The sequence below is a fragment of the Mandrillus leucophaeus genome, unplaced genomic scaffold (genome assembly GCF_000951045.1).
Source record: "Mandrillus leucophaeus isolate KB7577 unplaced genomic scaffold, Mleu.le_1.0 Scaffold78, whole genome shotgun sequence".
Classification (NCBI taxonomy): Eukaryota; Metazoa; Chordata; class Mammalia; order Primates; family Cercopithecidae; genus Mandrillus; species Mandrillus leucophaeus.
Genome location: NW_012108474.1, coordinates 2,025,712 through 2,036,148, shown reverse-complemented (window position 1 = coordinate 2,036,148; position 10,437 = coordinate 2,025,712). Strand labels below are relative to the sequence as shown.

The 10,437-nt window shown below is 64.5% G+C and overlaps 3 protein-coding genes across 5 annotated transcripts; 2 read left to right on the top strand and 1 right to left on the bottom strand.

The window, feature by feature from the left end:
- Positions 1-241: 241 nt before the first annotated feature.
- On the top strand, positions 242-5,361 carry SPSB3 (splA/ryanodine receptor domain and SOCS box containing 3). The gene is made up of 7 exons (XM_011966944.1): positions 242-393; positions 663-800; positions 3,486-3,663; positions 3,776-3,963; positions 4,046-4,148; positions 4,221-4,346; positions 4,652-5,361. Exons 2-7 carry the CDS (start codon positions 675-677, stop codon positions 4,996-4,998), a joined length of 1,068 nt encoding a protein of 355 aa, XP_011822334.1. The 5' UTR covers positions 242-393; positions 663-674; the 3' UTR covers positions 4,999-5,361.
- Positions 5,362-5,630: 269 nt separating this feature from the next.
- On the bottom strand, positions 5,631-8,835 carry EME2 (essential meiotic structure-specific endonuclease subunit 2). Its single transcript, XM_011966945.1, has 8 exons — positions 8,589-8,835; positions 8,222-8,358; positions 7,742-7,834; positions 6,957-7,048; positions 6,681-6,774; positions 6,407-6,522; positions 6,086-6,275; positions 5,631-6,004 (listed from the first exon to the last, which is right to left on the bottom strand). Exons 1-8 carry the CDS (start codon positions 8,833-8,835, stop codon positions 5,834-5,836), a joined length of 1,140 nt encoding a protein of 379 aa, XP_011822335.1. The 3' UTR covers positions 5,631-5,833.
- Positions 8,836-8,905: 70 nt separating this feature from the next.
- Positions 8,906-10,182, top strand: MRPS34 (mitochondrial ribosomal protein S34). 3 transcript variants are annotated; one of them, XM_011966948.1, is made up of 3 exons: positions 8,906-9,264; positions 9,417-9,459; positions 9,562-10,182. In XM_011966948.1, the coding sequence occupies exons 1-3, from the start codon at positions 8,944-8,946 to the stop codon at positions 9,852-9,854; spliced, it is 657 nt and encodes a 218-aa protein (XP_011822338.1). In that variant the 5' UTR covers positions 8,906-8,943; the 3' UTR covers positions 9,855-10,182. The 3 variants fall into 3 exon arrangements, with proteins under 3 accessions (XP_011822338.1, XP_011822337.1, XP_011822336.1); XM_011966947.1 differs by having other exon boundaries at positions 8,930-9,264; positions 9,541-10,182; XM_011966946.1 differs by having other exon boundaries at positions 8,930-9,264; positions 9,417-10,182.
- Positions 10,183-10,437: the final 255 nt, after the last annotated feature.

Here is a 10,437-nt window from a genome sequence, read left to right as displayed (position 1 = left end):
AGGCGGAACCCACGGGGAGCGGGGCGGGGACCCCGGAGCTGGCGAGGGAGGGGCCAGGTAGGTGGCCTGGGAAGCGCAGACCTGGCCCTCGCAGCCTTTTGCATTTTATGCCGGAACAGCGGCCAGCGCTGAGCAGGTTTTAAGATTTGTTTCACGAGGAGCCCTGGCAGTAGCGAGCTGAGCCGTGTGGCCCGGGAGATGGTGGCGGGAGGAGGATGCAGGCGGGTGCGGCGGTCGGGCCGGGCATGAGGGGAAGGTGTCAGGGAGGGGTGACCACCGTGCTTCCGGCATGAGGAACTGAGAGGCCGGAGATGCCATTTGCCAAACTGGACGACGGAGGAGGAGCGGGTGGAGGTTTGCAGTGCCTGCGGGACAGGCAGGCGGGGCGGCCAGGTTCGTGAGGTGGAGCAGGAGACTGGGCTGGGATTCGCATTCCAGAGGCATGGGTGTCTGGGTGGCGTTTCACAGGCTCTACCTAGGTTTTATTGAGTTGCTCGGATCCTGGAGTGAGGTACGGGCTCCTGAAGCGTTCTGGAGCCCTGGCTGGGCACCGGCGCGGCCCCTGCAGTCCCCACTTTGAGTGGGTCCGTGGCCCAGCCTGGAAGCTCAGGGCTGGGAGCGCTGTGAGTCTTCCTTTGCCCAGAGTCTGTGTTTTCTTCTAGATTCTTTCCACCATGGCCAGACGCCCCCGGAGCAGCAGGGCCTGGCACTTCGTCCTGAGTGCAGCCCGCCGAGACGCAGATGCCCGGGCTGTGGCTCTAGCAGGCTCCACTAACTGGGGCTACGACTCTGATGGGCAGGTAGGTCCCAGTGGGCCAGGCGGACATGGCTGGGCTAAGGTGTGGAGATGCCCTAGGCAGGCAGGCAGGCATTACCTGAACAGGGAATCAATCGGAGGGGAAGATGCTTCTGAGGCCAGAGGACCAGGCCAACCCTGGGCCTGTCTGCTGGGTACACCACATTCTGTGAGACTCTTTAATTTGGCAACGGACACACACAGCCTCGGGTGACGGGACCTCAGAACACACTGCATTCTTCACTGTGCTTTCTCCTCTGAAATCCATGGTCTATGGCGAGGTTGGCAATTGTTTTTGGTTCATTCAACAGAAATCCTCCACTCTGGGGCTGGGCACTGTGGCTCACACCCATAAATCCTAGCACTTTGGGAGGCTGAAGCTGGAGGATCACTTGAGCCCAGGAATTTGAGACCTGCCTGGGCAACATGGTGAAACTGTCTCTACAAAAAATTTAAAAATTTGCCAGGCCTGGTGGCACGTGCCAAAATCCCAAACTACTCAGGAGGCTGAGGTGGGAGGATTGCTTGAGCCAGGGAGGTCAAGGCCGTAGTGAGCTGTGATCACACCACTGCATTCCAGCCTGGGTGACACAGCTAGACCCTGACTCGAAAACAAAACAAAACAAAAAAATTCTTTGGTTTACCCAGTCCATTTCTGGAGGTGGCCATCGTTAACTTGCTACGTGTCCTACCGGACGCTTCTGCCAGTGCAAACACATGCTCTTTGTTCACATACATGTGTGTTAAACCAAAACCAAACCCTGGTACTTGAAGGTAAAAATTGCTGCACCTGTTTAGGGAGGCCCAGGAACCTGAAGGTGTTCAGAACAGCCCAGGTGATCTGATGTGCCTGTGGGCTTTGCAGGCAGATCTACCTGCACCCATGGCCCCTGACCCCCACCTTAGCAACCCTGAGGGCAGCTGCCTGGCCTGATGGGGTGCAGTGAGGCTGGGAGGGGTGGGGGTTCCTGTGGGGGGTGATTCCCAGTCGGTTTCCTGATATCCCTTGGACCAGGAGTGTGGCTGTGCCTTCCTGCCCCACTTCTAGCTGCCACAGGTCATGTGCCCTGGAGCAGTCTGTCCTGGCCTCGCAGGGTCATGGCTGTGGGATGCGGGCGTGTCCACAGGCCAGTGTCTGACACACGCATGCTGCTTGTCCTCTGTCACCATGGGCCGTGTCCTTCCGCGGCTGCTGCTTGTGTGACGTGCTGCTCTCTGCTGTCACAGCGTCCCTGCGCAGTTGTTCAAACTCAGCCAGGCGTCCTGGGAGGGGCTGGGCTCCCCTCCGAGTGAGGCCTCCCTGAGCCCGGTGGGCCCACTAGGCCTCGGGGGCAAATTGGGAAGCAGGTCTTCCCCACTGGGTGGGGGCTGTCCTAGGGTCTCCTGGAGCTCCCTGCTCCAGCCAGGGAGAGGCGCTGACCTGCCTTCCCGCCCGCCTCCAGCTCCTGCAGGTCACGTGGCCTGAGCCTCACAGGCTCGTGCTGTGGGATGCAGGCGTGCCTACGGGCCGGGCAGTGTCCGACACACAGGGGCTGCTTGTCCTGTCACCAAATGGGCCTGCAGTCCGTTGTGGGCAGGAGGTGGGCAGTGGCGTTCTGTCTGTCTCCTTCTCCAGGGAGCCCAGCCCTGGACCTGCCGCACAAGTGCTCAGTTCTGTGCCCTGGCTTCTGACTCAGTGGGTCTACCCTGGCTTTGGGGACCCCCACTTCTAGGCAGTGGGGTAGAGTCCTCTGGGCCTGCCTTGTCTGTTGGGTGGGGCCGTCCCCTCCAGAGACGACAGTGTTCTGCCCTGAAGGTGGCTTTGGATAGGTCCACGTTCACCTGGAAGCTGGTGGCACCCATGTCATGGTCACCTGTGGGTTCTCCTGGACCAGCCCCCAAGCTGTACCCTCACTGTCCCAAGGCTTCTGCCACAGGGCCCCCCTGGTCACTTAGCACTCTCCCTGCTGACCCCCTGGTCCATTCAGGCCCTGGGTTGCACCCACAAAGCCTGTGACAGGGAGGAGGCTGGGAGGGGCCCCGCCTCCCACAGGGAGCTCACATTTCAGTGGGAGGAGGCCAAGAATCAGGACCAAGGAGAACTTCAGTGAAGCAAAAGAAGAAACACAGAACAGGGATGAAGGGGCTGGAGAAGCCTCAGGTGACCGCTGAAGCTGGCACCAGGAGGGGTGGGGCCTGTAGTGGGCACTGGGCAATGGGACCCTGTGGTGAGACAGGGTCTGCTCCGGTAACAGGAAGGTCATTGGGCCACAGTGTGGTGGGGACTGCCCTGAGGCCAGGTGGTTGCAGCTGGGCCTGGTGCGGGGTGGTGGCCTTGCCTGGGGCCCCTGCAGGGCTGGCGGAGCAGGGAAGAAGGTGTCCACACCGTCTCAGCTCTGGGCAGGTAGGGCAGGCCAGGGCTCATCCACCATCTAGAAACCACTGGGAGGCCACGCGGCCTTGGCTGTTGCTCAGTGGCTGGGCCTCCAGGGCCTCCTGGTCGTGCAGAATGGGGCAGAGCTGGAGCCTGTTGGGAAGGAGCCTGGGCCGTGCACTCGGGGTCCTGTGAAGTCCCTGGAGGCCTGGACCCCCATCCTTCCCTGGGTGGCTCAGGGAAGGGGAGAAAGAGACTCAGGCTGGGCTGGCGGAGGGCAGGGGTGAGAGGGCAGGAGCGGGCGACAGGCAGGAACAGCCGGCCCTTCTCTCCCAGCACAGCGACTCGGACTCCGACCCCGAGTACTCTGCGCTGCCGCCGTCCATCCCCAGTGCGGTGCCTGTGACCGGTGAGTCCTTCTGTGACTGCGCCGGGCAGAGCGAGGCCTCCTTCTGTAGCAACCTGCACTCGGCCCACCGGGGCAAGGACTGTCGATGCGGAGAGGAAGACGAGTGTGAGATGGGGTCCGGCCCCTGCTGGGACTGCACTGCGGGCGGGCCTAGGGGTGGGCAGGGCAGAGCCCGATGGAGCTCTCAGGGCTGCCCCAGCTTGGGCCTCTCTTACAGATTTCGACTGGGTCTGGGATGACTTGAATAAGTCGTCAGCCACCCTGCTGAGCTGTGACAACCGCAAGGTCAGCTTCCACATGGAGTACAGCTGTGGCACAGCGGCCATCCGGGGCACCAAGGAGCTGGGGGAGGGCCAGCACTTCTGGGAGATCAAGATGACCTCGCCCGTCTACGGCACCGACATGGTAAGTTGCTCTGGTCCGGGGTGCTTCTGGGGGGCCTGGCCCCAGTGGCCCAGAGTGCCCTCTGCCCGTCCCCTGTTCCTAGATGGTGGGCATCGGGACATCAGATGTGGACCTGGACAAATACCGCCACACGTTCTGCAGCCTGTTGGGCAGGGATGAGGACAGCTGGGGCCTCTCCTACACGGGTGCGTGAGGCCCAGGGTGGGGGGGGCCGAGCCTGGAGCTCCTGTGCTCACTCCAACCCTGGCTGCCCCCAGGCCTCCTCCACCACAAGGGCGACAAGACCAGCTTCTCGTCGCGGTTCGGCCAGGGCTCCATCATCGGTGTGCACCTGGACACCTGGCACGGCACGCTCACCTTCTTCAAGAACAGGAAGTGCATAGGTGAGGCCACCACAGGACTTGAGCTCCTCTCAGCTGTCACCCTGAGGGAGGTGGCCACCCCACCCCAGCCCAGCGGACACTGAGGTTTCCTGAAAGGGTTCCTCCCGGAAGCCTGAGGCCCCAGGGTCCCAGGGGCTGGGACAGCGAGGCCAGGCTGGAGTGGCAGGGCCAGCACGTGCACCCTCTGCCTTGCCTCAGCTGTGTCAGCTGCCCACCTAGGTGACTGTAGCATGTGGTCTGAGGGGCTGTGCTCGGTAGCTGTCCCCTTCCCTGCTTGGGGTTCAGGCTAGGCTCCTCCCTTCCAGGCGTGGCAGCCACCAAACTGCAGAACAAGAGGTTCTACCCGATGGTGTGCTCCACGGCAGCCCGAAGCAGCATGAAGGTTACCCGTTCCTGCGCCAGCGCCACCTCCCTCCAGTACCTCTGCTGCCACCGCCTGCGCCAGCTGCGGCCAGACTCGGGGGACACGCTGGAGGGCCTGCCCCTGCCGCCAGGCCTCAAGCAGGTGCTACACAACAAGCTGGGCTGGGTCCTGAGCATGAGTTGCAGCCGACGCAAGGCCCCAGTGTCTGATCCCCAGGCAGCAACCTCGGCCCACCCCAGCAGTCGCGAGCCCCGGCCCTGCCAGAGGAAGCGCTGCCGCCGGACCTAACTTCCCAGTGGAAACTGTCTTCTTGGGCTGGGACGGCCGTTTCCTGTCCCTTCCTTCCAGCTACACTCCAGGGCGGAGTCGGATGAGGCCCGTCCGGAGGGAGCCATCTCTTGCCTCCTGAGGCTGGGACAGTCCTTTCTGTGGAGGCTCTAGGGACCCTCTGCTGCTGTGCTGGGTGGGGAAGCAGCTGCCCTGAGCCCCAGGTCTTGTGGGAGGCTGTGAGGAGGGCCTGGCTGGAGCCTGCCGTTGCTCTTCCCACAGGGACTTGGATTTTCCTAACTTGCTCTGCATGCTGTCGGCGGCTGCCCTGCCGCTGTAGACTTAAGTGACTGCAATAAATGTAGAGTTGATGTCTAGCACCCACGTGGCGTGAGCTGAAACACATCCATGCAGACGCCAGGCTTGCGAGCATCCTGGGCCTTCTCCCAGGTTTCACTGCCCCCCACATCCTCAGGAGTCCCCTACTGCTGCTGGCTGAGAGTGCCACACCCCAAGCCTCCAGGTGGCAGTGGGGCCCTGGTGCTGCCTTCTGGCCCCTGCCAAGTGTGTGTGTGTGTGTTGGGGGGGGGGCACACAGCCCTGCTGCTGAGCTCCCCTGTGGCCCGTGTGTCCAGGACTCAGCACAGGAACCACCAGCCATCTGCCAGCCAGAAGCCCCTCTTCTCATCCCAGCTACCTAAAACTTCCCCTGCAACCACCCACCCTCCCCGAGGTCAGACCTGCTCAGCCAGAGGCTGAGAACCCAACCCACGTATGGCTGGGGTCCTCCCCCACTGCGCCAGGGTATCTGGTCTGTCCCCAAGGCTGCATGCTGTCCTGGTGGTCCCATGTGTGGTCAGGAGCCCAGGTCCAGCAGGAGGTCGGGGTTGGCCGTGGTCAGGAAGAGGCAGATGCGGCGGGAGAGGTCAGGCCCCACCCTGCGGGGACGCCCGCCTTCACTGGGCAGCACGGGGAGGTCAGCCAGGAGGCCCATGCGCTCCTGCTCCGTGCTGCAGGCCTCGAGTGCCTAGGGGCAGGCAGAGGTATGAGAGGGTGCCTGGGGACTGGGCCTCTGCACCTGGAGGGGTTCGAGGAGGGAGGGGCCCACCTGCTGCAGAAGGCGAGGGGAGGGGAAGGCTGTGACCACCGCATCGGCCACGGCTGGGCTGACTCGACTAAACTGCCTGATCTGCCTCCGCCAGGCCCCCCGCAGCCCTGTGCCGTCTCTTGCCACCGGCTCGCCAGCTGCCCAGCGCCCTGCTGTGCAGAAGGAAAAGGCCTGGGATTCCCGGTACTGCCTGGGGACAGGGAAGGACAGGGAGAAGCCTTTTAGAACCTCAGCTGAGCAGCTCCCCAGAGGCCGGGGAGGCACCGCCACCACCTTGAGGTGATCCTGCCCCCTGCCCCCTTCAGTCCAGGTGTCACGCACTTGAGGGGACACTGGGTGAGAGCCTTGGTGATGGCGCACACGTGCTGACTCAGCTCCTGCCACGAGGCCACCAGTAGCACGTCCAGGTTTGCCCAGAGCTGCAGGAGCACCAGGGCCTGGGGAGGAGGCAAGCTGGTGGGCACGAGCCAGAGGAAGGCTCTGTGGGACACAGCTGATAGCTGCCCCATGTGTCACGCTGGGAACCAAACCCAGCCAGCAGCCCAATCACCGGGACCCAGGCCACCTGACTCACCCAGCTCAGACAGGCCCTCACCTCTTCCACCTGCGGCCAGCCGATGGCCACCTCGGCACCGGCCACCTTCGGGCTTTCCGGCTGCTGTGTCCCCGGGGCAATGTGCTGGCGAGACCTGAACAGAGGTGACCATTCCTCCCTGTTCCCCATGGGGCCTGCCCTGCCCGAGCGTGGCCTCTCCCAGAGCCCACCAGGGGAAGTGGGATCAGCTATGCCACAGCAACCCCAAAAGTGTGCCCACCTCCCCTGAACCCCCTTCCCAGCCACTCCTGCTGTGGGCATGAGAGTGAGCGGTACCACAGATAGGCATCCAGCCCGATGACAGCCAGGTGGGACCGCGCGGTCGTCTCAGGGGAGATCCAGGGCACCCAGCGAGTTGGGCCAGAGATCTGAAGATGAGAACGTGTGGCACAGTTGTTCACAGGAGGCTGCGGCTCAGGGCCATGGGCCACCAGGCCACAGCTGGTTTGCAGAACAGCAAGCCTGAGAAAGAGCCAGTGGTGCCCAGACGAGCCTGTTCTGTTACCCCTTCTGAGAAAACCAGCTCTGTGCCTCCCACGATGCCAAGGCGGCTAAGGAGACCCTTGGAGTGGCTGCCTGGGCACATCTCAGTTCCACTGAGCCCCTCATTCCGGTCCACCTCTGTATTCCAGCCTAGCTTTAACCTAGCACAAAGCAGGGGCTTGAGAGACTCATCCTTGGACACAGGGACCTGGCAGGGGGTCTGGCCTAACCCCATGCTGCCTGGTGCAACAGCACCTGAGCACTGCTCCTTGCAGGCAGGGGCCGGGCTGTCCGCTGTCAGAGGATGAACACAGCCCGCCTGCAGCCTACTGCCCAGACCCCGGCCTCCTGGCACTTCTCAGGACCCTCTAGGAGCAGCTGTAGCCTCCACAGGTGCCCAGGAGCTTTCTCCATCTCACCCTAGAAACCTCTACGGTTTCGGATCAGAGAGGAATCCTGGCCTGCCCCATGCCCCCTCCAGCCCCGTCTACAAGGGCAGGGACCGGCAGCGCAGGCGCCTCCCGGCTGGGAACCCACCCGTCCTAACTGGAGACGGACTACTGCCATCACCCGAGCACCTGGGTCAGTGTGGCGACGCCCTGCAGAAACTCCTCGGGGTCCAGCAGCAGCAGGAATTCCTGTTCATCTGCAGCCCACACTTCAGGAGGCAGCTGTGGGGACATGGAGACGCGCTGCTGCCTGTCTCCACCCCGGGTGCCCCAGGGGCCCTGCCTGGGCAGTCTAGCAGCAACGCGGTCCGTGGCCCCAGCCAAGCCCAGGACCTGCCAGCACTGCTCTACAGAAGCCCAGGTCAAGTCTCTGGGGCCGGCAGGAATCCTGACCACAGCCTGACTCCGGCCGGAGCCTTATCCAGCCAGCTCGGCTCTTTACCAGCAGAACGGCTTGGGCACCCCCACTTTCCGTTCTCCATCCGTGGTTTACCATCCGCGAGACGCGCACCGCCCAGGGCAGCTGCCTCAGGGACAGCTCCAGGACTGAAATCATGGAAGCAAAACAGCCAACTCGGGGCTGGCCCTCGGGAACCCGCGAGCACTCACGCTGCGGGGACAGGGGTCGGGACTCGCTCGGGTCCACCGCAGGCTGCGGGCCGGGCGCTGGGGCTCGATGCGGCACTCGCAGCCCAGGGCCTCCAGGGCTTCCATCAGGACGTCGGCACCAGCGTCTTCCAGGATGGCTGGGACCAGGGGAGAGGAGCGCGGTCACTGCTTCCCTCCACCCTCGCGAGCGCCCTACCTGGGCGGGGGCGCGGACCCGGCAGTCTGCATTCGGCACAAACCCCCGACTGGGAAGCGCGCCCGGCCCCGGGACCCTCGGCGCGCGCGCCCCGCCCCGTCGGACGGAGGGCGCCGCCTGGCGGAGAAAGGCCTTTCCTACCCCGAGCGTCGCCCGTGCCCTCCGCCGCACCTGGGTCCACGCACACCGCCAGGCGCTTCAGGACCTGCTCCGGCCGCAGCAGCCGCAACGCCTCGGCAGCCGCCCTGCGCTCCCCTGCTGGGTCCCGGGCTCTCGGGGCGGCCTCCGAGCCGGAGGGGCCCTCAGCGTCGGAGTCTGAGATCTCCCAGGTTGGAGGTCGCCGCTGACCGCTCCCGCCCCGTCCCCGGCCCCGGCCCTGGCGAGAGACCCCCGCCCTCCCGGGTCCAACCCGCGCCATGGCCGGACCGACTTCTTTTTCGCTTCCGGCCGCGCCCGAACACTTTAGCCTGGGACACCGGCCTCTTCCGGCGGCTTCCGGCCGCAGCGCTGAGGACGCGGATCCGCCATGGCGCGGAAGAAGGTGCGTCCGCGGCTGATTGCGGAGCTGGCCCGCCGCGTGCGCGCCCTGCGGGAGAAACTGAACAGGCCGCGCGACTCGCAGCTGTACGCTGTGGACTACGAGACCCTGACGCGGCCGTTCTCTGGACGCCGGCTGCCGGTCCGGGCCTGGGCCGACGTGCGCCGCGAGAGCCGCCTCTTCCAGCTGCTCGGCCGCCTCCCGCTCTTCGGCCTGGGCCGCCTGGTCACGCGCAAGTCCTGGCTGTGGCAGCACGATGAGCCGTGCTACTGGCGCCTCACGCGGGTGCAGCCCGACTACACGGCGCAGGTGCGTGCACCCCGTCCGCACCCCGCCCCTGCAGCCGCCTGGTCTCCCCGCCTCCCCTCCTCCCTGCAGGTTTGCGGGTCTGAGGCTCCCACCTCCTGATCTCGGGGGCCGAGAGCCTTGCGAGCTGACCTCGCTTCCCTCTGGTTTTGCAGAACTTGGACCACGGGAAGGCCTGGGGCATCCTGACCTTCAAAGGTAAGGCTCGGGAGAGCTGGTGGAGAGCGGGTGCCCGGCAGTTCGATGCCGACCACCGACGGCACAGCAAATGTGTGCAGCACGCCTCTTTTCCTTCGTCAGGGAAGACGGAGAGCGAGGCGCGGGAGATCGAACACGTCATGTACCATGACTGGCGGCTGGTGCCCAAGCACGAGGAGGAGGCCTTCACCGCGTTCACGCCGGCGCCGGAGGACAGCCTGGCCTCCGTGCCGTACCCGCCGCTCCTCCGGGCCATGATTCTCGCAGAACGACAGAAAAATGGAGACACGAGCACCGAGGAGCCCCTGCTGAATGTGCAGAGGACACGCATGGAACCCTGGGACTACCCTGCAAAACAGGAGGACAAAGGAAGGGCCAAGGGCACCCCCGTCTAGAATGCCAGAACCAGCGGGTGGCCTGAGGGGCTGTGAGGCAGCAGGGGTCTTGTTGATGGAAGAAACCGTCTTCGCGTTACACCCGAGTCTGCCCCTCGGAGCGGGGAGGTCACCTTCCGCGACGTTTTCTGAGGATCTGCGTTTTAGTGGGGAGGGCTGGGGCAAATCGCCACCTATGTTTTTCCTCTGGCCCTGCTGCCCCCACACCAACTCCGCAGGCTCACGCCGGGGGAAGCGGGAAGCGCTAGCTCCCCTTCCCCCATCAGTGCTCTCTTTGCCTGGATCCCGGCAGAAGCTATGAAACGGAATAAAGACAAAAGAAGTACCCCGGGTTGCGGTGTCTGCGCGCTGTCTTTAGGACCGGGGAGAGAAGGGCTGACGTTGTGGTCTTGGCCCCGGCCGGGGGGCGGGAGCTCGGGCGGTGCGGAGCAGGGCGCCGCGTGGGTGGAACCACCTGGGCGGGTTGTGGGGGATACAGTTAGTGTCCGAGCCACTGGAGGAGACTTGGCCTCCGCAGCTGCCCTCTGGCCCCCCACGGCTGCTGGGTTCCGGGGTGCAAGTGAAGCAGCCTCCCTGCGTGCGT

What these genes read in the sequence shown, in the direction of transcription:
- SPSB3 (XM_011966944.1), top strand. Translation starts at nt 675, where the DNA reads ATGGCCAGACGCCCCCGGAGCAGCAGGGCCTGGCACTTCGTCCTGAGT. An exon ending in ATGCGGAGAGGAAGACGAGT is followed by an intron (nt 3,664 to 3,775) that starts GTGAGATGGGGT and finishes CCTCTCTTACAG; the next exon opens with ATTTCGACTGGGTCTGGGAT. An exon ending in CCGTCTACGGCACCGACATG is followed by an intron (nt 3,964 to 4,045) that starts GTAAGTTGCTCT and finishes CCCTGTTCCTAG; the next exon opens with ATGGTGGGCATCGGGACATC.
- EME2 (XM_011966945.1), bottom strand. Translation starts at nt 8,835, where the DNA reads ATGGCGCGGGTTGGACCCGGGAGGGCGGGGGTCTCTCGCCAGGGCCGG. An exon ending in GGCGGTGTGCGTGGACCCAG is followed by an intron (nt 8,359 to 8,588) that starts GTGCGGCGGAGG and finishes CCCTGGTCCCAG; the next exon opens with CCATCCTGGAAGACGCTGGT. An exon ending in CCGACCCCTGTCCCCGCAGC is followed by an intron (nt 7,835 to 8,221) that starts GTGAGTGCTCGC and finishes ATGTCCCCACAG; the next exon opens with CTGCCTCCTGAAGTGTGGGC.
- MRPS34 (XM_011966946.1), top strand. Translation starts at nt 8,944, where the DNA reads ATGGCGCGGAAGAAGGTGCGTCCGCGGCTGATTGCGGAGCTGGCCCGC. An exon ending in AGCCCGACTACACGGCGCAG is followed by an intron (nt 9,265 to 9,416) that starts GTGCGTGCACCC and finishes CTGGTTTTGCAG; the next exon opens with AACTTGGACCACGGGAAGGC.